The following is a 26,844-nucleotide window of genomic DNA, read 5'->3' as shown; positions in this document are numbered from 1 at the left end:
TTTATATTTTGGTGCTTGACTCATTTTATTCCCATCCAACATTATTAAATTAATTGCTTTCTAATTGATTCTTCAAGAATGATTTTCCAATGCATTCAGAAATAAATGTCAACTTGTTCTAAGTGATAGCTCAGTTTTTCCTGGGTCAGTTTGACTCACAAAGGGATGTGGAGAGAGAACAAATTGCTTTTGAATAGAGGCATAGCTGGCTCTAAGAATTGCATCTCCCTCTTTCCTGCTCTGAATCCAGCTAGAGCCCAGGCGGTACCATAGAGAGAAGCATCTCGTTAATAGAAAGTAACTTGCAGCCCTTGACAGTGTGCCTTGTTCAGCTACGGGTGACTGACAAGAACATGAACTTGGGAGCCTAACAGACTCAAGCTTGTGGTCATGGACAAGCCATGTAATTTCTCTGAGCCTCATTTTGCTTATGTATAGGTGGATATATATATACACACACACACACACACACACACACACACACACACACCCCCCTTACAAGGCTGCTATTACCTCAAGGGCAATATTAGCAATAATGGAAAGGGTCTGGCACACACTTTGCATACAAAATTGGTGGTAAGAATGATGATTTCCCTCAGAGCAGTGCTATTCAAAGTGCGGTCTGCAAGCTGGCTGGCAGTCTAGGAACTGTTTGTTGCTATTCTGCAACAACATGAAGCTTGCACCAGCATATAAATCCACCATATTGCTATATACACTGTTAAGTTCAGCTGATATTTATTTTTCATGGCAAGATTTCCTTGACGAAGGAAGTGATGCGTTGATTTACATTCTAGTGCAATTTCCTTCTGTCATCGGGTAGTGGCACTTGGAGCAGCATGTCCTAGAGCAGCACACAGGTAATAAAGCAGCAGAAAAAGCAGCCAAGTGCATGGGGAGGGCCTGGACTGAGAGTCACTGGCTGGCGGGGACATTTCAGCAGATCATTTAACCTCTCCGATTGTGTTTCCTTATCTTGAAAACAAGAATTGATTTGAAGCTTATAATAAATATATATGCATATAAGCATTCTGAAAATTCTAAAGTGCTTTATAAACAAGAGATGATATTGTTATGACTATGAAACTTTAGACATTTTTCTAATTGGCTGTTACTCTTTAGTTCTAATTATTAGAAGTCTTAAAAGTCTGATATAATGGATTAATATTCAGAGGCCCCAATTCTCATTCTACTTGAGCAACCTAATTAACCTTTTTACAAATGCTTATTTTTCTTTAAAAAAATTAATTGGCAAATAAATGTACATATTTGTTGAATAACACATGATGTTTTGATATATGTATACATTGCGAAATGGCTAACTTGAGCTAATTAACATATACATCACCTCACACACATCATTTTTTGTGGTGAGGACACAAAATTTTCTCTCAGTGATTGTCAAGAATACAAGACATTTTTACTAACTATATTCATCACATTGTACAACAGATTTCTGGAACTTATTGCTCCTGCACAACTGAAATTTTGTGTTCACTGATAGACATCTCCCACACATGCCTACCTGCTATGTACCCCTGGTAATTACCATTCTACTCTCTTATTCTATGAATTCAACATTTTTAGATTTCACCTATAAGTAAGATCGTGAAATATCTGTCTTTCTGTGCCTTGCTTATTTCACTTAACGTATGTCCTCCAGGTTCATCCACACTGCCACAAATGGAAGGATTTCCTTCTTAAAGCCTGAATAGTATTACACTCTGTATATATACACCACATTTCCTCTACTTAACCTTTTTTTTTTTTTTGAGACGGAGTCTCACTGTGTTGCCCGGGCTAGAGTGCCGTGGCGTCATCCTAGCTCACAGCAACCTCAAACTCCTGGGCTCAAGCAATCCTTCTGCCTCAGCCTCCCGAGTAGCTGGGACTACAGGCATGCGCCACCATGCCCGGCTAATTTTTTTAATATATTTTTAGTAGTCTGATTAATTTCTTTCTATTTTTAGTAGAGATGGGGGTCTCGCTCTTGCTCAGGCTGGTTTCGAACTTCTGAGCTCAAACAATCATCCTGCCTTGGCCTCCCAGAGTGCTAGGATTACAGGCGTGAGCCACCACACCTGGCCTACTTAACCTTTTTGAACCACAAATTTTCAGTCTGTAAAATGGGTTCATACCTCAGTTAATGTCAGATTAACTGATACAATGTCTATAAAATATCATGAATACATTCTAAAGCATAATTCAAATGTTAGTTTTTTTCAGTAATGTTCTAGGGAAGCCAGGACAGGAAAGCGTGATAATGGAAAATACAGAGCATGCTTGCCACCAAGCCCTGCTCTCTCTCTCACAGCAGATCTTGCTAACTCCTCATGGCACCCTTCCCCATCAACTCACGACACAGTCTTGTCTCAGAACTTTTCTCTCACCGCTCCCTAGGCAAACACTGGTAGCTGATCAAGGTTGGTACTCAGGCTGGAGCATGATGTTGTTGAAAAAACCGAGACTCTGAATTAGAGTTGACTTGGGTTCAGACCCTGATTCTTCTGTTTAACTAGCTACGTGGTCAAGGGAAGTTATCTTGTTGGGTTTAAACTTTCTCAACCATGAAATAAGAATGGTAAAACTGATGTCATTGGGCCATAATGTGGATTCAACTAAATCATGTATGCAAAGGGCATCTAATATGTGGTAGATGGTAGTAGGTTCCTTTCTTTCTAATTTCATCCATTTCTCAAAAATGTCAAACCTCATTAAGTGATATCACTGATTTGATCCTGTCAAGTTAAGGATGACTCATGGATAAGAATTTTCAATACCCATGTAACCCACAGTATTGAGGATAAAATTGTGTAAAACCAGAGTGATTCTGCTGTGAATCTTAAAAAAAAACCCCAAATCCTAACATCGAATGACTACAAATGTTCTCTTATTTATTTCATTTATTTATTTTTTAGGGTGAACGCGGGGAATGTGGTAAACCAGGAATAAAAGGTGACAAAGTAAGGAACCTGTTTTTAAAATGCTAACAGCTGTGATCCCTTGGGGCTAATTTTCCTTAAGGAAAAATTCCTGGGCTGAATTATGTTTGATCTCACTACTAGAGTTCAAGTCAATGACTCAGTTTTCTCATCTGTAAAACATGAACAAAGTGATACCTAATGTAGTTAGGTATCCAAATGTCTTTCTTATGGACCATTAAGACTGTCTTGTGACACCCTAACCTTTGGGGCTATGCCTACTGAATGTTATGGTGAAAAGAGTAATTTAAACAGCAAAGTCAATTCAAGCTCCAGTTAGGTCAGAGTACAATTGCCTTCCGGATGTAAACACTGAGAACAGGCACTTTCCAAAATAGAGTGAAGAACTTTATGAAATAAGTTAGTGAAATAGTTATAAACAATGTGGAACAACTTCACATATTAATAGATAAGGGTTTGGAATTTTCAAAATGCAGCAAGACATAGACGATTGGATAGGTATGTATTTTTTGTTAAAAAATAAATATGGATAAAGTAATTAAACTGGAAACAATATTAAGTATGTTAAAGAATTCCTTACAGTGGATCCCAACCTATTTGACACCAGGGATTGGTTTCATGGAAGACAATTTTTCCATGGACCCAGGGGAGGGGGAATGGTTTGGGGATGATTCAAGCACATGACATTTTTTGTGCAGCCAAACCTCTCTGGTAATGATAATTTGTATTTGCAGCCACTCCCCAGTGCTAGCATCACCACCTCAGCTCTGCCTCGGATCATCAGGCATTAGATTCTCGTAAGGAGCCAGCAACCTAGATACCTCGGTTGCGCAGTTTACAGTAGAGTTTGCGCTCCTATGAGAATCTATTGCTGCCGTTGATCTGACAGGAGGGGGAGCTTATGTGGTGATGTGAGCAATGGGGAGCAGCTGTAAACACAGATGAAGCTTCACTTGCTTGCCTGCCACTCACCACCTGCTGTGTGTCCCAGTTCCTAACAGGCCACAGACCAGTACCTGGTCTGCAGCCCAGGGGCTGGGGAACACAGCCTTAATAGAACAAAAATATATAGAAAGTACATCTGAAACATTTTATGTTGAAGTGCCCACAAATGTACAGAGTAAAAATAGTTTTCATTGTAGTTAAAACTATTAACAGCATGCCATCAAGGTACCATAAACTCTTTCAATGGCAATATTATAATTATGGGAGGGAGTCGAGAAGAGAAAATGAGGCAGAAGATTTAAAGAAGAGGGTAAGATGATAACACTGGCCCATGGAACTAAACACTTTAGATAGCTTGAGATTTTTCTGAAAGCTTTTGACTATAGAGTTAACGGTCAGGCGTTTTGCAATGTGTAGGCTTGGTAATTATCTCTGAGCAAAACTGAAAGAGTGATAATGAATAGGTTCTTCCTGGAGGATAATTGAAAATGGGTACTTGGAAATAGAGAAGGGACACATGTAGAGTAGAACAGAAATGAAAGTCGAGCAATACCTGGGAAAACTATATGGAATAAAAATGGTTGACAATTAGTATCATATTTCATTGACTAAGATGCCAGGATTGTTAAATGTCCCATTATTTTCTGTGCCCAAAGGAAGAAAGAAAAGCACGCTGCTAATTATAAATAGAAGATGCAATTGATTCTAAGACATACCTCAATGTCAGAGATGTAAAAATGTGAAAAAAATGTGTCTTATAGTCAATGAGATAGTGTTCTTGATGCAGAGTTCACACAAGTTTGTAACAAAGCCACCTGAACAACGTGAAGAGACACAAAAGAGAAAATATATTAATAGATGGCTAATAAATGAGAAAAATACCCAAACACGCTACCAGACAAGTGAAATTAAGACATTAAAATATTATTTCACATATCGAATTAACAAACAAACAGTGAAGTAACATATAATAGTCATTGTTGATGGGGACTCCATAAGATGAAGATACACTCACTCATACTCAGGTGGTGGGAATGGACAACAAACTTTACGGAGGAAGTTTCTATTTCCACGTACGGCATGAGAGAAGGGAGAGCCAGAGAGAACCTTGAATGGGCTTACAGTCTCTGCCTCAGCTAGCGTCTTCTAGGAAGCTATCTTTAGGGATGAATCAGCAGCTGGACAAAGATTTATACACAAAGATGTTCATTATGGTATCACTTAAAATAGCAATCATCAAAAATACTTAAAGGTCAAAACTAGGGAAATGAGTAAATAAATTACAATAGGTCCCTATTCTTGAATATTACTCTGTTTACTGTGAGTTTTTAATGACAAAATATTTTTTACACAGTGTGAGGCCAAAATAGGTAGGACACAAAATTGGATATACAATCTGATAAAATTATTTGAAGAAAAATCTATCGGGAAGAAAATTGAATGAAAATACACCTAAAATGTTAACAGCATTTGTCTCTGTGTGATTTTTTAAAATTGTTTTTTTTTTACATTTTTCTATAATTATCAAAGTATGTTTATCATTAACAGGTAATGCTTTGATAAGCAAAAAATGTGGAAATTTGGGGAAAGAGAAATTAGGCTATGTTATATTCTCATAAAAATAAATTTTAAAGGGTTTCCTACTTGCAGAATATATTGAAAAATTTTCTATTAGAAGAGTGTCAAGAATAAACACTATTTTGCCAAGTTCCATTCTTGAAGATGGGCAAAAAAGTGATCTAGATATCATGGAAATGCACTAAATTGTTAATTTAATGGACATTGCCCTCTTGAATGAAACATATTCCACCAAGTTTATTGCCTTTCTGAAGAATTCTTTTACTATAACGAAAATGTCAATATATAGGCCAGAGACTTACATCTAAAATTGTATTTTCATGGAATTTGTTTACTAAAGGAAACTTTGACTCCCCAGTTGGCTTGTTAATTAAAATAATTTCAATTTGTTGTCTTTGATGTTTAGATAACCAGGGAAGATTGGTCATTACCCAGAACATAGTCCCTTCCCTCCCACCTGAAATCACTTTACTGTGACGATGGATATTTAGGGAGACTTATTGATTTTATTCCACAGGGATCCCCAGGGCCATATGGACCAAAGGGACCCAGAGGACTTCAGGTAAGGAGGTTAAAATCAAATCTAAGTCCGGATTAGAATTACCTAGGGAGCTTTTAAAAACCCCTTTGCCCACTTTCACCCTCTAGCAGTTAAATCAGAATGTCCGGGGATTGGAGCCAGGCATTAATGATTTTAAAGATCCCCAGATGATGCTAATGTGCAACGAACTTTGGAAACCACTTCCCTAATGTTTTGATTAACTAACTCAGGCTCCCTAAAGATAAGTACCAATAGGCAAGTCTTCTTAGTGAGTAGCTAAGGGGATAAAGTTAAAAAATTAGAGTGTGGGAAGATGAAGAAAGTCAAAGTAGTTAAAAGTAGGATGTAATTATTTTTTGCATTGCTTCTATAATATAGTTGGAAAACCTATGTATTTTATCTAACTTACAGTATTTGTATTGTTCCGTCATTACAAATACTTAATGCTCTATAATATGGACTGATTTTCTAAGGCATTTATTTAGGTTAGACATTCTATGGATTTCAGAAAATAATTTGGACAATTTTTTTCAGTCTTAGGGACTTGTCTCTTCTAAAGTTATACTGGGGGTGTATGTGAACAGTTAATTTCAGTATTTCAGAAAGTCTATTGAAAATTATACTTTTACCCAGGATTTCCTAGATAGCATCTAGTTAACCATCCACTTCTTTGCTTTCATCTGGAATTGTCAGAGCAAAGCTGTAACTCTGGTTATCACAGGGTCCATTGGAAGCTCTGACTTTCAGATACATATGCCTTAGATATTAAAAAATGTTTAATAGTCAAAATCCTTCAAAAAAGGAGTCCAGTACAGGAATTAGGTTGGAAACACAGGTTCAGAAAACAAACGTTTCATCAATAAAGTGTTTGCTCTCAGCCTAAATGCTATTTTAAAAGCTACTTATTTGATTCAAGAAATTTTATCTTATCCCATTTCCCAATTGAATATAATCTCAATTTAGCTCTGAGTTATATAGTCTGACTTCTAACTCTAGGATCTCTAGGGGCCCTAAAAAACGATTCATTCCTGGTTGACCTTTTGTATCCAGAACTAATTCTTGGTTTCCATCTTGGAGCAGGGCATTAGTGGACCTCCAGGGGATCCAGGCCCTAAGGGATTTCAAGGCAATAAGGTAATCTTACCCTTTGGTTAAGACAGGAAAAGTGTCTTTCTCTAGTGCTCTATGTAATGCATATTTTATCAGGTAGAAGTCAAGGGACTCTTTCAGAAAGTACCTTTGGAAATGCATAATAACCTGCAGATGTATACACAGAACCAAGTACATTCAGGAAGTCAGTGGCGTTTATCATTTACTATTATATTATTCAAAGGGGGCATTATTAAATATAAGCCATTATCTGGAATCTTTGCTGTTTCCTTCTTACTCCTGATGGTTAGTCATTTTATGACTCACTAGAAACTGAAAAGCAGTGACAAGTAACACAATTCAAACCACTCTGTTTCCCACATGTAATGTTAATTCAATATACAGTTTATAAGATAAGGGAATTTACAACTGTCATGCCAACAGAAATCAAGCTTTTTTTATTATAGGGAAATTTCAACTATCAGTGATATGCTGGCAATATCATTCCACAGATAACCAGCCAAGATAGGTAGGGGTTGAATAAGAGCTAAATAGTAGAACCAAAAATGCTGATGTCTTTGAAAATATATCAGCATCTTTGGTTCTTTGAAAGACCTGGTTATAAGGCTCCCTTTTCCAATGAAGGTGGCCATTAGTTTGCTAAAAGCAAGCTTTTTATTAATAGTTCCTTTTAACTCTTCTCAATGCTTAGTAAATTTCATGGATATAGTAAATATCCAATAAATGGTGTTGACTTAATGACTGGAGTTGTATGGAATTTGTGGCAGTAATAACAGCAGAAGATGCTGTCCCCACCTGACCCTAGATAAAGTCAGTCTTTTAAGGATGACGTTAAATTTGAGTTGTAGGAAGCACTTGAGAAAGAGGAAAGGGAGTGACAAGTACAGTATTTTTAATGAGATAATGACAGCAGTATGATTTACTAGGACACTTGTACTTGGCGAATTAAAATAGAATGAGCTTTTCAGCAGGAGTGTGCTTAAGCTTCATCTGGGGCAACTGTCTTTCCCAGTCCTTTTCTATGATTAATTCTCTCTGGGGTAAAGAAATGGTCTTGTTGAATACTGAGTAGAAGTTTTCATAAAATTGTGTTGGCTGTAGGTAAAATCCTGTAGCAAGAAAAATAATATATTTTGATAGTCCACACAGTATTTCCAGAATGCTTTGGTTACCTATGATGATATTTTTACCTGTTTGTGAAAAAGAGGTTAAAATTAAACATCAGAGCTGGGGTTTGATGGTGGAGGACAGGTCCATAAAAGGTGTCATCATTCTATATGTCTAATAGATTTACCACTTTGTTTTTTTTTAAACAAATAAATTTATTTCAACAACATTTAGCTTTTAATCCCCCAAATACATTAATTTTTAGTAAATAATGAGTCAAGTTTTTTGGAGGGGAGGTGGTTATAATTTTTCTGACATATAGCACTTTGTGGTTGACTTTCACAACATAATCATAAAAGGAGTCATTCCCCCCCAAAGTATTTGAGAACTTCATCAATTTCCCAAGGACTTCTCTCTAAAACTTTTTTAAATGAAAAAAATGATGACAGTTTTACAAAATCATAAAATATAAACGACATACAATTACCACTTAGGTTTCAGTCACAAAGTTCACTGCCAAGTGAACATACAAAGTTCATTGTCAATTGAAAATATGTCAATTTCTAGAGAATGCTGGAAATTGTTGGAAGGCTACACAGTGGGGGTGAGCTTCCCTTTCTCCCTCTAGTTGTATTTTTGGTTTAAGGTTACAAATTTAGTAGTCTCTCGACTTTTGTTTTGAGACTATTACTAACTTCTATGTAATTTCTACTACTCTTTGGATCCATTAGAGATCCATGTCACATTGATCATTAGCTAATTTTTTTGATTTTATACATTTATTAGTGTATTATCTTAAAAGTCAGATCTCAGGGGATGATTTTGCCTCCCAGAATGTACTGTACTTATAAATTTTAAAGACGTAATAAACTATTTTGTCCCTCAATCTGAAAATAATGTTATATTTTATAGTGACTTATTTCTTTTTATCCATTACCATTTTATTACAAAACGTTTTAAAGAAACTGCTATTGTAATTTGTGCAAAAAAAAGAAGACCTCTAAAATTCAGTAATTCTATATTCTCTAATGGGCACAGGAGGATTATTTATTTTCAAACTTCTATAATAACAGCTAACATTTATTTGTTGCATATTTACTATGTACAGGTACAGTTTTAAATATTCATTTAACACAAATACTGCCTTTTGAAGCATGATATGTTCTTATCTCCACTGTCCAGATTAGCCTACTAAGGCATAAAGAGTTTAAGTAATGGGCCCAAGTCTACAGAGCTAGTAAGGGACAGAGTCAGGATTCAAGCCCAGAAGTCTGATCATAACTACCATACCATATTTATCCCCTTAGGAAAACATGTCAAATATCCTGAATATTTGGCCTGAGATAAATACATTTCTTTTGGATAGTATGGAAGTTCCATCTGTCTTCCCTTATAGTGGACTTTGGCTGGGAACAATGGTCTATTGAAAGGTGCATTTCTACGTGGTTATAATGTTCATTTGAAAGTGCAGGGAAAGAAGGAATGGAATCACTTGGGAAAAAGAAAACAATAATGCTAACTGTACACTTTCAAATGTTATATCTCTTATGAGACCTTAAAATAGAAACCTTCAGACTTGTAACATTTTCAAAGATTTCATGAGTTTCTAGGTGGGGCCTGCCCATGTCTATGAATTTATGAATGGTCTTTCTCATGAACTACAGTCACTTTCTGATGCTTCAGGGGTTGGATTTTTTCCACCAAAGAGTTTTTCAGAAAAGGTGGCCAGAGAACAAAAGGAAAAAAATAGTACATATGATAAGTCAAGGGAAAATGTGCTTCTGGCCCAGTTTCACAAATCATTTCTGTCATTAATACTTTCCACATGGAAAGTAGCTGCTATTCTGCCCTGAATGCCCTTGTTGCCTTAGCAACAAAACATAGATGGTTCTCAGAATAAAGCACTGGCTGGGAGGCCACCTTGCCTTCTCCCACACATGAGGGTCATGTAGTGGCATTCATAAGAAGAACATATCAGCAGTCTCTGAAATTAATTGGAATTGTAACCACGTAAGTGCCTGAGAAGCCTTATCCCTAGGACCAAACTGAAACGTAACTCAGGAGAGAGTACTGTGCTCTGAGGGAAGACTGAACCCCTAAAAACACAATGCTGCTGACTTCCATGGGGCTATTGTGGTGGCTCAGGTTGCAATCACATTTGACCATTGAAGGAGCCCTCTAATAACTAGAAAGAATGGTTCAAGGTTGGTAGGCCTTTCAAATCATGGAGAACAAGTCACCAAAATTAATTTTGAACAAATAAACACAGTGGAACACTGAGTGTGTCCAGCCTATATTACGTAATTTTTGCCATTTTCTTGATATCTTCCTGAGGTTATTTCTGAATGACATTTCCTTCTCAAATCTCATATAAATCTGCTGTTTCTGAAACTGTCTTTGTGCCCTCTGGGAGGGGAGACTGCTCTGTGGCTTGTGCTACTTTGAAGCATCTTAGCATTAGAGCTCCAGTGCTAGGGCTGAAAGGGAGTGAAGAGATATCCCTGATGTCTTTTCCCAAGGGAAAGTATCATATGCTAATCCTCAAACAATTAAAAAATGCTGTGATATTACATTATATATTAATTTGTCTTAATAGAAGAATCACCTTTCTTCTTCGAACACCTTTCATTGTTCTGCTCAAGGACATTCATAATATTTCCTGCAGGGTTTTTGTCCTAAATGCTTTCTTCTTGCTATACATTCAAGTGCAAGAGATTCAACATCCTTTCTTTTATATATGAAACTTGGTCTTCCTTTATGTTCAGTTTAGTTTCTGAGATGTTATGAAACCCATAAAGAAATAGCAGCAGACTGGTCCAGTTTAATAAATGGATATGGTTAGGGTAAATAATCTCCAGTGAATTAAACATCCATCCAAAATCTATGAAAGACCTAGTATTAATGAATAAGCTGAAACTATGTTTCAAGAGGAGTATATGCAGATAAATGAAATATTCAGCTCAGTCCAAAGTCCACACCACACCACAATTTTTGGATATCCTACTCTTCCTAATCCTACTCTGTCAAGCTTCCATCCCAGTTTTTGAGGTTCCCAAGCACACGAGGTATTTTTCAAGTAGACAATATACTAGTGAAGAGATTCAATAAATAATAGCTAAATGTACAGGCACTGAAATTAAAACCGTAAGCTTGGTAGACATCCCTACTCAACATCCTGTTTTCCTCAAAATGTTCTAGGAAAAGAGATCAGTTTTAGCAAGAGGGCTCATTGTCATCTTTCAGACGTGGTGCTAGGAATGCATGTGCAGAGCCTTCTGAAAGCTGGAGCTGTGCTAATCAAATTTCTGTCCTTTTAGCTTTCATGTGTTATACCTCTAAACATTCCTAGCCATTTTCAGACAGGAATCATTTGCAGAAAAGTTGAACAGATATATGCAGGTCCATCACCGTATCTAAAAAGTCTAAAGCAAAAGCTCTAGTGGCAATGGATCAGGACCACTGCTCTCTGAGAGATTAAAAATTATGCCACGCACACTCGTTCACACATGTTCAAGTTAAGCAACAAGTATTTCTTGAATGAATGAATAAAAGGAATGAATGGAGTGAGTGGTCAACAGTAGACAAGTCACATAGGCAGTTGCTTAAGTGGTAACTTAATTGGCAATATTGAGATCACTGGAAACTTTTGACAGAGCAGCTTCAATAGAAAGGTTGGGGAGATGGCAACGGGTTGTGGAAGGAAACAGAGAGAAGGTTGTAGCAGTCAGGAATCTTGACTAATCTTCAAACATATTTGAGTAGTAAAGAGAAACAAGACAGTGTTGACATAACCCATCAAAATCTTCTTGTACATTAAATAATCTATGTTGTTTATACTTCTACTTTCTTTTAAAAGTGGCATGAAGATTTCAGACTGAATTTTTTTTTTACAGTTTCAAAAATACAACTTAGAATCGTGTTTTCTATAATGTCAATATTTTCACTGGAACAGAAAACTCACTAATGAAAATTTAGTAGTTTTGAAAATACATTCTTGTTTTGGTCATTATTTAAATACTTGGTTTGGCTCAGTGTTAGCTTAGTAGCTTTAGTAGGTCAACCTAACTAAACACAACTAATATTTCCAATTGTGGTTTGGACATGTTCAACACCACAAATATGTACAACAATAAAAAATTTTAAACTTTCTCCTCAAGCAAGCATCTTGTGTAGATATATTTCAGCTCTCACACAACCAAAAAACCTAACACTCTCCTAGCATCATAATGTTGCTTTCCACACATAAACAATCATGTTTTTGTAACAGGATATGTAACTCCTTATAACTTGATGTGAAAAGTAAATCAAGTGAAATGTATATAGACGTCTGTAATTCCTAGTAAAGAATAATTAATCAAACAAAAGAACTGTTTTAAGTTCACAACTTTCTTAACAGAATGACTATATTTTTGGCTTCAGGTAAAGCATTGTAAGTATAGAGTATTTAAACATGTTAGCTTTTCTAGTTGTCCAAAAATGATAATGTGCTTTCTGGATCTTCTGGCAGGCTCATAACTTTGAATGAGATTGTGGCTGCTCAGTGCATAGGAAGAATCCCTTTACAATTTTAATTACAAATATCTGTTGAATGAAGAATCATAGCCAAGCTGCCAAACTATGTGAATGTTTTTCCTTCAGAGATGTCAAAGTCTAAATGCTGTTTCTCCTCTGGGCTTAATTAAAAGGAAAGAATCATTAGTAATCTAGCAATTCTTGTAGAAAGGGCTTTGACCTACATGCATATCTGCCCACCAAGACTCTAAATGAGCTTATTAACTCATTTGACATGAGACAACTGATAGTGACAACTTGAAGTGGCTGCCAGAACATGTAGGATGTCAGCCAGTGGCTTCAAGGTAGATGATTTCCATTCCCAAATTGCTGATGCATGTGGTTCTCAGCAGATGGGGTATATAATCTGTGTGTGTGTGTGTGTGTGTGTGTGTGTGTGTGTTCTGTCAAAGTGAAAGCACTCATGGACAAAGTGAAAGCATTTAGGAACCTAAAATGCTGCCAACATTTCCCACAAAGTTGCTGAGTCTAACCTTCATGCCTAGTCAAACCGGGCACTAATGTGGAACAGAATCAGCCACTGCAATGTCTTCAGAGGGATGTCAGAATTCTTTTTTCTTTTTTTGTAATTACATCAATGTCCTATATTATTTCACATAAGTCACAATAGCAACTTTGCAACGGGACAATTAGTTTCATTCCAATGGTAAAGATTTTTTTACTGTGGAAAAATATACATAACATAATCTTTATTATTTGAACCATTTATAAGTGTACAACTTAGTGGTATTAAATATATTCAGAATGTTGTGTACCCATTATCACTATCCATGCCCAAAATTTTTCATCATCCCAACATAAACTCTGTACCTATTAACCAATAACTCATTTTTCCCCTTCTCCTACCCTCCAAGAGTGAGTTTTTAAGAAACATATCACACTGTCATATGTATCTACTCCTTTCATAAATTAAAGCTTCTTGTTCTTAGATTAATGAAGAGTATTCACCCTGAATATTTTCTAGCCACTCATTTTGTGCTGTAGAAGCCTAAATAGTGTTTACCAGAGATGTGATTCTCAAAAGCTCTCCTAGAGGCTGCTGACTGGATCTTGCTTTTAGGGAAAATGACACACACAATTCCTTAGATTTTGTTATATATGACAAAGTGTGACTTTCCTATTAGTTGAACCATTTGAATTGCCATTTTTCTAAAACAGGGTCAAACATTGTCAATGTCATGTGGTTTAACCTGATAGTAATCTAGAGTTGAGTTACTAAAATCTGGTATGATACTACAATTTTTATTATATTCTATTATATTCTTCGCCACTTCTTTGTGGTTTTTTGGGAGGAACAGAGTCTCACTCTGTTGCCCAGTCTAGAGTACCATGGCGTCAGCCTAGCTTACAGCAACCTCGAACTGCTGGGCTCAAGTGATCCTCCTGCCTAGGATCCTTCTCTAGCTAGGACTACAGGCTCACATCACCATGCCTGGCTAATTTTTTCTATTTTTAGTAGAGACAGGTCTCGCTCTTGCTCAGGCTAGTCTCAAACTCCTGACCTCAAGTGATCCTCCCACCTTGGTCTCCCAGAGTGCTAGGATTACAGGCGTGAGCTACTGGACCCGGTGACCACTTCTTTGTTATTATGGACTTTTTTCTTTTTCAGAAAGCACAAGTAGGTAGAGTATATGGACTGTGGTTTTCTCTCTCACTTAAGTATTCAAAAAAAGTTTTAATTGGAGATTTGAAACAATGGTGGTTCCAAACTCGGTATATTTTACTTTACTGGTTTACATGTAGAGTTACCTTCTGTGATCACATTATTGCCAATTATAATTTACATTACTTTTACCACTAATTCAGTGACAATACTGATCCAAGTAGATTTAGAAGGAGCTCAGGAGATTTCACCCCAAAATATGACTCCTTGATATAAGGAATATTTTGAATTAAAGGCCATTCAAGATCAAAAAGCATCGGAGGGGGCTTTTCCTCTATTGGCATAAACCGGATTGACTGATCAAAAGATCAAAGGGGCAATTGACTTCCCTTCCTCTTCCTGTTATCTCAATATATTGTAGGAAAGAAGATCAAGGATGCAACCAGATCTGGCCCAAATCATTTGAATATAATACCTGTATCTCAGGTTAATTTAATTTGCAAAGAGAATCATTTACAAGTCAATCTGTTTCCCCCTTCACTTGTCCTCCCTAGCACCATTTATTTCCCCTAACCAGAATTACCTGTACTCCTCATCTCCCCCTCCCCTTCAAAAGGACATGTATAAAAATATCTGAACTTCATTAGGGTATTGAGTAATCACTTTGTGATTCTCCCCATGTGCATGGTAAACGAACCTTTCTCTTATTGGTCTGCCTTAATTGTGAGTTGATCTTTCAGCAAACTTTTGGGGGAAAGGAGAAGTTTCCCCCACCCCTGCAACTTTATGTACCTGAAATGACATACATGAGAGTCAGCTTGTAAAAATTATATTTCCTCTTGGCTTACATTTTATTTTAGAGATGCTTTGTCTTCATATGATGGATCTTCAATTATGGGTAGATTTTAACTATCTGACTTTTGTGTTTTTCATCTTATAACAAAGATACGAATTTAGTCTGCAATCAAATGATTTTTGAAATACTTTAAGAAAAGAATTGAGAAGTCTCGAGAGGCAGTTTGGCATAGTGTTTGAGAGCACTGGCTCTGAAGCCAGTCTGCTGGGGTCGAAACCCAGCCCCATATTTTATTAGATGTGTAACTTGGGCAGGTTACTTTACCTTCATATGACAGATTCTCATCCATGTAGTGGGTTAATAATAGTACCTACTTCTTAGAGTTGTGGTGAGGATTAAATGAATTAATATAAGTCAAGCACTTGGACCAGCACCTGTTACATAATAAGTGCCATAGGTGTTGGTTATTTTTATTAAGCAATTAAATATTTTGACAACCCTCTTTGTAGTAATATATACCAAGTCTATCTTGATATGTTTTTTAAAAACAAGTCTTTTATTATACAACACTTCCTCTGAGACAAGAGAAATTAGGTGCTAAAAATGGAGCTTGATTTAACAAGTACTTGATAAATGTTCGCTTCCTGTTCCCTCCCCCTTCTTTCCAAAAAAGGGCCTTTCTTGACTTTTCTCCAAGCCTCTGTATAGAGTCATTACTTCACTGAATTTCAGCTAAGAAGGTATCTTGGCCATACTCGAACCATTCTGCACCTACAAAATGCTCATTTGTCACTTTCTCCCATTTGGGAAATACAAGAATATTTGATATTTGCCACAAGATTTAAAATATTAAAGTTGGTGCTACACATATCTGGGAAATGATTTTTAAAAGTTGCTAAAATTTCTTTCCAATGTTAACAAAAGTCTAAGATATGATTAAATTGTTCATTAGTGTGTTGTACAAGAAAAGGTAAAGTTCTGTCTTCAAACAATTCAGACTTTGATAACCATTCATTATTCGTTATCTTAGGGAAAGGAAAGATTTGCTTTTGGTTAGAGCCAGTGCCAGGGATAGGGAGCATTGGTTTTCTTTAGCTCAACTTTCCTTACAGTGTGATTTTAGGCCATTTATTGTGGTTTCATTATTCTTTCAGCTGAAAAAAAGGTTAATTGTGTCTGAGTGAGTTTGCAGGAAAAACTGTAATAAGTACTTGATATCATTACGTAACTTAGATACAGTTGCTTCTGGTTGAAAACCTAAGTAAACCAAAGGGAACCAGGAGAGTATTTCCAAACCTACAACACCCCTAGTCTAGATCGGGTTTTCTGTTTTGTTCACCTCCCACCACTAGTACACCCCCTACTCCCTCATGGATGCTCAATAAATGTTTGATGAATGGATGATTGAGTGAATGACAGTAATTAGCTAAGCACTGAGAATGGGAAGCTGAGCAAAATCACCTGAATCCTCCCCACAGTCTGGGGGGAGACATAGCAACATACCTAGAAATGTGAAGTTGGAACTGTAATGAATGCTCAGCAAAGGGAGAAAATGGTGCTACTAATATTGCAGTGACTACAATAGGGATTTCACCTGATCAGAGACACCCTCCTTGAAGCTATGCTGCTTAAAATAAGGTCTGAAGGAAGAGTAAGAATAACTGGGAAAGGAAGAGGTAAGAGTATCCCAGACAGAAGGAATAGCATGTGCAAAGATCCCGATGGCAGGAGGGAGCAAGGCAAGTACAAGGAACTGAACAAAGGCCAGGGTGGTGGGTGAAGCAGTGACTGATGGCAGATGGGACTGGAAAGGCATGCAGGACCACACCACGCAGGGCCTCGTAAGGAGCTCTGTCTGGAGTGATGAACAAAAGGAAAGTCCTTGGAAGGTTTTACTTGATTAAAATTAAAATTAAATGATTGCTTCAGCAGCAACAGAGGGAATAAATTGAAGCATGCTAGAGTGGATGCAGGTAGAATACTAAGGACTTGGTTGCAGTCTGAACAAGAGGTAATATTAATTTGGTGTAGACCGTAGAGGTGTGGTTGAGGATGGGAGAGGTGGATAGACTTGAGAGAGATTTGGGAGGCATATTTACAGGTGTTGGGGATCATTGCATATGGTGGAAGAGTGAGTCGGATGTGTCAAGAATGACCCCTAGGTTCTGGTGTGGTACAGAAGGGATTTTGGTGCTCTTCCCTGAGATAGAGAACACTGGAAGATGACCAGGTCTAAGACTAAAAGATTATGAATTTTTCTTTGGAAATGATGAGCCCTTTTTGAAATTCTCTTTTTCCCCAACTCTGCACAAGACATCGTTGTATTCTTCCACTCCCACCCTACTTAAATGTAGGTACAGTTCACGGTTCTGACCTGAGCTTCCACTCCAAACCTGCGCTGCCCAGTGCAGCAGCTGCATGTGGCTACTGAGCACTTGAACTGTGGCCAGTCCAGATCGAGATGTGCTGTAAGCGTAAGATACACATCAGATTTCAAAGACTTAGTATTAAAAAATAGTAAGAATGTGGCCACTAGGAAATTTAAAACACTTATGTGGCTCTCTGTACATTTCCATTGGGTAGTACTGCCCCAGACAGTGACCTTGTTGTCACCCCATTTCTGGCGCCTGGGCCCACAGGGCTGCTCACTTTCTCTAGGACATTTCACATCATTTTATGCCTCCTACTCTTTACTCTTCCTGAACTTTTGTCCCCTTTCTTTCCCATAAGATTAGCTATATTTCCTACTTCTTTGTTCAGATTAACCATCTCCTCTGCTATATGAAACTTTCTCGATTCCTTAAGGCAGAATTAAACATTTCTGCCTCAGAGTCTTGTGTACTCTGTTAATGTCTTTATTATAGCTAATTCACATGCTTGTATTTTGTTTCATATTCATTTGTCTCTCTCGCCAGATTGTAAACTTCTGCAAAGTGCAGGTGCAATCTGATTTATGTGTCTAATTATGTAACCTGGTACTCAATTAGAGCATAAATTGTTATTCACCTAGTATCACCTAGTTGGTGCTCAGTCAAGGTCTGGTGAATAACAATTGAATCTATACATGTTAAACAGCTACTGTGTGACTGGTTATGACTTAGACGTTTTACAGAGAATATCTTGAATCCTCTCAACAATGCTGCAGGGCAGATATAATTATCCTCATTTTGCATATGGGGATCTTGCAAAAGCTCAAGTCGTTAGTAAACAATAGAGCCAGGATTCCACTACACTGAATGACTCCCAAGCCATGTTTTTTCCCTTGTGATTCCATGCTTGCTGAAAATTGGATTAAAAATGGAGATTATATTTCTGCAGCATAAAATGGAAAAAAAAAAAAACCTATTTCCTGGGATTGTTATGTTAAATGAGATAATATATATAAAGTGTCAGGGCAGTGCTTATAAACAATAGGTTTTATTAAACATAGGCTTTCTTTGCTCTTGAGGCCCATAGCATGGGTGTTCTTGGTTTCTGAGGAGGACCAAGGTGGTCCACCCAGCCTCCTTGCTGACACTCACTTGGAGGTCATGAGAAACAGATGTCTTCTAGGCTATCCATTTTAACCCAGTCCTCTTTGTTTTACTCACCTGTTGGTAAATGGCTCTGATGGCTAACAAAAGTAAAGCAGAGAAATAATTAGTAGTACTGAGGGCATGTAATCTGTGTATGTGTGTATGTGTGTGTGTGTGTGTGTGTGTGTGTGTGTGTGTATGTTGGTCAGGGTTGGGGCACAAATATTAATAGGAAAGGAATCAAGCCTGGAGTCTTAACAGAGCTATATTGTCTTGGCAAATTTCCAGCAAATCATTCTGACTAGAGCGTTGACTCTTCTCTCCCTGTTCTGTCTTACCCAGATAGCCCGTTTTACAATCAGGATCACTACCACTTTCTTTACACCTCAGGAATCTTTGTAGGAAAGGGAAAGGGGAAATACACAGGGGATAAACAGTAGCTGTAGGTCAATACTGGTCTGTGGACCCTATATTGAGATGCCAGGCTCCTGAGAAATAAATTTAAACAAGGGAAATATGAACACATGTAGCAAAGGGGTATGTTCAGATAAAGAAAAGCAATCCCCCTGAAATCTTCAGATTCCTATAATTCCCTTGAAAAAGCAATATTAAGAAATTTCTCAGTTGCTATTGGTACTTGGCCAAGGCTAAAGAGAGCTCATGGGCCCAAGGATGAGATTGTTGCTGCTCCTCTTGATTCTCCTGGTTCACACATTTCAAGGTAAGAACCCAACCAATTCCTTGTTATCAACCTGTGCTCTTGGTCCCTTCCTTCCTCCCTCCCTCCCTCCCTCCCTTCCTTCCTTCCTTCCTTCCTTCCTTTCTTTCTTTTTCTTCTCCCTCCCTCCCCACCTCCCTTCCTCCCTCCCTTCCTTCCTTTCCTTCAAGACAGGGTCTTGCTCTGTCACCCAGGCTGGAGTGCAGTGACACGATCATGATCATAGCTCACTGCAACCTCAAACTCCTAGCCTCAAGGGATCCTCCTTGCTTGTCCTTCTAAAGTGTTGGCATTACAGGCATGAGCCACCATGCCTGGCCTTGGTTTGTTTCTGATCAAATATCAGACAAATACTACATAGGGTAGAGCTTTCACTGCTTAAAAAACAAACAAACAAACCCACCCTCAAATTCTCTACCAAATATATAATTTAAATGTCTTCTGATACATTACAGAACCAAAGCTACATAAAACAGGGACAGAAAATAAATAGAATAAGTGAACTCAAGTCCTTATTATTATTACATTTTTTAATGGTGCGTTTTATCTCTTACACTAGTCCCTTAGGTTTAGGGCTATATCTTAAACTTCCCCCTATTTACTTCATGGCCCTCCACAGAGCAAGTACCTGGTGTCATTTGCTGAGTGATAGAAAAGTTCATCCATATGTGACTTGTATAACTGACAAGGAGATTCCGACTTGAGAGTACAAGAAGTTGTAAGAAAAAGGCTTTTTGAAGTGTAAATTTGGAATCTCTAGGAAGCTAAATATTCTCTAGCACTTAATTAAGCTTTAAGATTAAGAAAACAACTTCAAATTTAGTGAGAACTTTTATGTCTAATGTTATAGAGAGAAATTCCACAACAAAGAGCATGTAAAATAAGAATGTAGTTACCTGGCTGCTCCAGAAAATTCACTCTGTATAGAAAAATAAGTACAACCCTAGAATTTTAAAAGAAAAACTTCAAGTTGATTTAGGTGTCAGATTGACTTGTATTCAACAGGATGAATGGTAGGTACTTTTGAATTCAATCCACTTAAATGCCAAAGAGTCATAAACTCTGACAAGTAATTTTGAAACAGGTTTCCTTTGTTTTAATTCATCTTGAGCCTGGGCATATCTTTTGGGGAGCTGGTTTGACTCTGACCCTTCTTCTCTTTCCCTATTGCAATTGGTCAAAGTCCACAGGCTTCCTTAAAGCAATGCCTCTACCATATCAACAGAACATTGCTCTGGTTTCTACATGTCCCCTTCAAAATCACAAGCCTTTGGAGCAACTTGAGACTTTAACCCGAGTGGCAATTTCTTCATTTCCTTTACTCTGAGAGAAGGCTTGTCTCAATTTACTGTTTGATTTTACTGTTGGTTAGTGTAAGCTTGAAGAGGGAAATCTTTAAGTTGAATGAAGTTTTAAACACAAGTATTCATTAACTCAAACGTGAGTATTCAGAAATCTTCCTTAGCATAAATTAAAGGTACATGTGTGAATATAAAAATGCTGGAAGCAAAAACATCAAAAATTAATAGTAGTCATAGATAGGTAATTTAAAATTTCTTTTGTATGTATACTTTTTAATATAATTTTTCTGTAATGAAGATACATTATTTTGATGAACGGAAAAAATCGGTGTTACAGAAAAAGCACCTAGAATCAGTATCCACTCTCCTTTCCCCTAGCAACAGGCCACGGGGCCAGAAGCCTGAGAGAACTGTGGAGCTGTATCTGTGTGAGTGATTTTGAGGTGTGAGTTTGGGCAGGCCAGGTAACCTCTCTGGAACTCAGGTTCCTCACCTGGGAAATGTAGGGGTTTGAGTGCGATGGTCTCATCCAGTTCTAAAAAGCCCGACTTCTGTTATGAGCCTGCCACACAGTAGGCTGTTCTGGCTTTTAATAACAGAAATCTTGACTAATAGTGGTTTAAATCCTAAGAACTCCTGCTATTGACTAAACAAAATGCTCAAAGGTAGGTAGAACAGGACTGGATCAGTATCTCAGTGAGGTTATCCAGGAGCCAGGCTCTTTTCATTTTTTTCTGTGTTGTCCTCAACTGTTGGCTTTTGCCCTAGCGAGTGCTGACTCATAGTTATAATTATCACATCTGGAGGTAGGAAAGACAAAGCAGAGGCAAAAAAGTTTCTTCTTGGTATCCAGTAAGGTCCCTCACATTTCATTGGTCAGAATTGAGCCACATGACCAACCTGGACCAATCAGTGACAAAGGGAAAGGAGGCTCTAACCTTGCATAAGACCAATTATCGTTCATCCCACAGCTCTGCGAGCATAGAGCAGCTGCCACTGACCTGAATAGAGCAGAGTTCTGTCGGCAGGGAAGGAAGGGGGGGGGGGGCGCGAATAGCCCTTGGGTGGTAAACAAAATGTGTGTGCCAGAGCACTTAATAAAGATTTGTGAATGAATGAGTGAGGGCTGCACTGTGACTTTTATGGGTCCTGAAAACTTTTGCCTTCGTGGGACCCTTCTTCCATAAAAAATATTAAAAATCAAATTTTATGACTGAGTTGATGTAAAGGCAAATATAGTCCAGGCTGGATTCATTGTTATATCACCATTATTATTATGTTTATTTTAAAAATCTAATTAAAAAATTAAAATTGAAACATTTTTGTGTGCTCTTAAAAGTATTGTGGCCCTAGATCTTGTCATAACTGTGCCTAGTGAATAATTTGCCCTGGGTCTGTGTTGTTGTTCCAAACGGACTGTAAACAATTGAGGGCAGGGACTATTTTTGTTTTGTTCTTGCCCTCAAAGCCCCTGTTGCAACACTATACATCTAAGAGCTGCTCGATAAGCACTATTGAGTTGACCTAACGTCACTGTTTCTTCCTCTAGGGTGAGCCAGGTCCTCCTGGTCCTTATGGTCCTCCGGGAGCTCCTGGGATTGGACAGCAAGGCATTAAGGTAAAGATGTTTGTCTCTTTGCTCATTAGTAACTGCTGAATTTATTGTAGGGGATGGGGTAGCTGTGATTTGAACTCTGTTCAGCCTAATCCTAATAGATACAAGGAGGCTTCCCACAGAAGTTACTTATATTGTGTGCTTGAACACTACAATGCCCTCATCAGTGGGACTTACCACAAGAATAATCAATGAATTTTTTGATTTGATTGCAATGAAAAATTTGCTTATCTCCAAATACCCACCCTCTCACCAAAGTACATGTAATTCTGTTAAGTTTTCTTGGACTTTCATGAACTTTAAACATTCACGTGCAAATATGTTATTTGGAAGTGAAACACCTTAACATATCAATTATCACCACTCACACTAAATAAGCATAGAGGGGCAGAAACCAGAAGGACCATGGTACAGAAAAAGTAAATATTGACAGAGGTTTTAGAGTACTAGAAAAGATAGAACATCCATCCTGAAGTGCTCTGCATCATGCAGGCTATAACAGAGCATAAGTGCTCATCTTGAATGGCTTTTCTATGTGGCTGAGACAGTGAGACTTTGATGCAGGACTAAAATAGAGAGCAATACAAAACAATGTATTTTAAATGTAATCAAGTGTCATCATGTATAGCATTTCAAAAATAAGCACATTGAGACGACAGGGAAGGTGGAGTTTTTATGGGCAGAGTTATTGCAGAAGGGTTCTGAAGGAGATCACGTATAAAACAGGGCTTAGAGGAGGTGAAATAGGACAGAGCGTGGACAAGGAATGGGCGACATTCTAGGATGGTGGCAAGGGGGCAGGGTATGGTACATGCACTGTTGGCTTGGTCATCTCAGTTAGCAAAATGAATTGTTGCCCAGTCTGTCTTGCTAATTCCTACACAATAGTACGTAAAAGCTGAGAGTGCTGTATTGCATTTAGACAAGAAGAGATGGTGAACATTTTAGGGTAATTTGCTCACTTAAATGCACCTAAATTTAAGCCATTTCTCCTCCTTTAGAATTTTAAAAATCTTTATGAATATGAAAAGTTTGACTATTGTGCTATTTATTCTTTTGAAATCTCCAGAGTATTTTGTGCTATGTTTATTAATTATTTGAAAAGTCAAACTTTCGTTCTATTATTTCTTTCTCTTAGGGAGAGAGAGGCCAAGAAGGAAGACTAGGTGCTCCGGGACCAATTGGAGTTGGTGAGCCTGGACAGCCAGTAAGTAGCAAAAATTCTAGATGGAATAAAAAGGATGAATATAGTTCTTATTTGTGGTTCTTAGTCTTCTTTCTGGTTAAAATAAATGATCAAATTAATCTATCTTGTATCTTTATGAGCAACAGATGACAATAAACATGCAAGGACCAAACCCAAGTGTTATTTTTCACAACACTTGAAATAGGACTACATATATTAATATATGTACATATGTATACATGTATTATATATACGAGGTTTACAACTGGCTCTCTCTTGCTGTCACCTCTTATAAGATTAATCAGCTTGTACAAGAAGAAAAGAGTTCTCATGTGTTAAAATTTCTTAAGAGATAAGAAATCTGGATTCAGGCCTAATGTTTATACTTTGTGGTTGACTTTCCTGTAACCATGAGAAAATCGCTGAGAATAAGTACCTTGCTCATTATCTGATCCATGAGTATGCTCTAAAGCTAGGATTGATAGTGGTAGACAGAAAATACCTGTGTCATTCACAGCTTCTGCCTTACGTAGCTTTGAAGTTTACTATTATTGGGAAGTGAAAAAAGTTTCTGTTAAAAGACATCTGGACCTAAACATCTGTACCCCCATAATATGCTGAAATAAAAAAAAAAAAAGAAATTTAGTAGGAAAAAAAAAAGACATCTGGAGAGGAAGTTAATAACACATGACTATTCTGGTAAAAGAAGCTTCTTAACTTTGCAAATAATCATCTTCTCCTTAGGAAAAAACAGGAGCTGACTCACTGAGGTACAAACAAAAACAACCACCTGTGGACAGTTGGTTTCCCAATTTGGCTTTACGTTTCATAGTTCCTCACATGTACTAACAGAAATGTGTGCTTCCTTACTGTCCTCTATGAGAGAAGTGGCAGCATGTTGTCTGAAGGTTCAGCTTTTCACTAATGTCTGGATTCATTAATTCACAAAACAGAGCATTATATGGAGGAAAAATATACTAGACTAATTATCTAGAGACCAGTGATCTAGAGACTCAGTTTTTACTCACTAGATGGTATCATTAAAAGTAAACCACTGCAAAAGACTTAGGATTATGGGGGAATAAAGTAAACCACTAACTTCTCTGAGTCTCTACTTTGGTTGTGTATTGCTCCATAACAAACTGTGTCAACACTTAGCACCTTAAAACAATAATTTGTTATTTCTCATGATTCCATGAGTTGACTGGGGAGTTCTGCATAATGTGAAGTTAGTTGGATGCTAGAATGTCTGGAATGTTAAAAATGGCCTTACTCACATTGCTGGCAGTTGGATGCTGGCTGTTGTCTGGGAGTTTATCTGGGGTTGTTGCCCAGATACCTCAGTTCTCTTTCTCATGTGTGGTTGCTTGGGCTTCCTCACAACTTGGCAGCTTGAATCCAAGCAGTAGTGTTCCAATAGGCAGAAACCATTCATCATGTAAGGCTCAGCCTCAGTAATTTTACAGCAACATTTCTGTAATACAGTTGGCTAAAATAAGTTTAGAATCATCTTAGATTTGAGTGGAGTAGAAAAAGACCTCACCTCCCCATAATAAATGTCAAAGAACTTGCAGATATTTAGCATAATCCCAAATTTTAATTTCTATAAAATTAAAAGATTGAATTCTCCCTAGGTCTATGATTTTTGGAGCTGGAAACATTGAACCAAAGTTCTAAAAATGTCAGGGAAACAAGTAATAATTTTTAAATTTTTAATATTAATAAAAACTGATGGGTGTTTTATTCAAAGTACTTTGTGTTTTGCTATTATTTAAACCTTCCAAACTCAATAATGAACTTAAGAATGAGTTTCACTTATTTATTAAAGTTCTTAAAATGTTTTTATATTTAAATAAGGAAGTATTTTAAGCATACTGAAAAATACGGAGAATGATTTAATAAACTTTCACAAGGTAGACAAATCTACTTGGTAAATTTGCTACCCTTGCTTTAGATTTTCTTTAAAAAACACAAAACATTATAGATACAGTAAAGTCTCCATAATCTGTTACAGAAAATAGAAGAGGAAATAACACTTAACAACTTATTTTATGAGGCCAGTTTTCCCCTGATACCAAAGCAAAACAGTAACAATACATAAAAATAAAAATATAGACCAATATCCCTTATAAATATAGACACAAAAATCCTTAAAAATATATTGGCAAACAGAATTCAGCAATATATAAAAATAATTATACAGCATGACCAAGTAGGGTTTATTCCATGGATGCAAGGCTAGTTTAACAATTGTAAATTAATCAATAGAATATAACATATTAATAGGCTAAAGAAAAAATATCACATGATCATATCAAAAGACACAGAAGAGCATTTGACAAAACTCAAATCTCTCATCAACCCTAATAAAACCCTGATTAAAACTCTTAGAAAACTAGAAATAGAGGGGAACTTTCTCAACTTCTACAAAAAATCTACAGCTAACATTATACTTAATGGTGAAAGATTGAGTGCTTTCCTCTAAGATCAGGAACAAGACAAGAATGTCTGCACTAACTAATCTTATTCACTGTTTTAATAGTACTGGAAGTCCTAGCCAGCACAATAAGGCAAGAAAAGGAATACAAGGCATTATGATAAAAAGGAAAAAATAAAACTGTCCCTATTTGCAGATGACATGATGGTCTTCATAGAAAATCCCAAGAAATCCATAAAAAACCCTCCTAGAATTAACAAGTGAATTAGCAAGGTCACAGGATATAAGATAAATATCACAAAATCATTTTTATTTCTATATACTAGCAATGAGCACATAGAAACTAAAATTAAAAGCATAATACCATTTATAATTGCTAAAAAAGAAAAATACTTGGATACAAATCTAATAAGAAATGTATAGGACTTGTATAAAACTATAAAATGCTGATAAAAGAAATCAAAGAATATTTAATACACTAAAAGACATGTTCATAGACTAGAAGACTCAACATCATAAAGATGTCAATTCTCCCTAAATTGATATAAAGGTTTAATGCAAGTCTTTTCACTATTCCAGTAAGATTTTTTTTATGGATAAGGTCAGGATTATTTTTAAATTTATATGAGCTGAGTCCAGTGGCTCATGCCCATAATCCCAGCACATTGGGAGGCCAAGGTGGAAGGATTGCTTGAGTCCAGGAGTTTGATATCAGCCTGAGCAACATAGTGAGACCCTGTCTCTAAAAAAAAAAAAAAAATTAGTTGGACAAGGTGGTACACACTTGTAGTCCCAGTTACTTGGGGGGCTGAGGCAGGAGGACTGCTTAAGCCCAGGAGTTCAAGTGTACAGTGAGCTATGATCGGGGAACTGCACTC

At 37.1% G+C, this 26,844-nt stretch overlaps 1 protein-coding gene across 1 annotated transcript in view; it reads left to right on the top strand.

Moving 5' to 3' along the window:
- The window catches only part of COL28A1 (collagen, type XXVIII, alpha 1), a 181,455-nt gene that overhangs the window by 23,945 nt on the left and 130,666 nt on the right, over window positions 1–26,844 (top strand). Inside the window, exons 8-12 of the mRNA XM_012647465.1 lie at window positions 2,919–2,963; window positions 5,983–6,027; window positions 7,087–7,140; window positions 22,278–22,346; window positions 23,482–23,550. Coding sequence (XP_012502919.1) covers window positions 2,919–2,963; window positions 5,983–6,027; window positions 7,087–7,140; window positions 22,278–22,346; window positions 23,482–23,550 — 282 coding nt within the window. The remainder of the gene's footprint in view (window positions 1–2,918; window positions 2,964–5,982; window positions 6,028–7,086; window positions 7,141–22,277; window positions 22,347–23,481; window positions 23,551–26,844) is intronic.

This window comes from Propithecus coquereli, unplaced genomic scaffold (assembly GCF_000956105.1).
Source record: "Propithecus coquereli isolate 6110/MARCELLA unplaced genomic scaffold, Pcoq_1.0 Scaffold108, whole genome shotgun sequence".
Taxonomy (NCBI): domain Eukaryota; kingdom Metazoa; phylum Chordata; class Mammalia; order Primates; family Indriidae; genus Propithecus; species Propithecus coquereli.
This window is presented reverse-complemented; position numbering and strand designations above follow the sequence as displayed.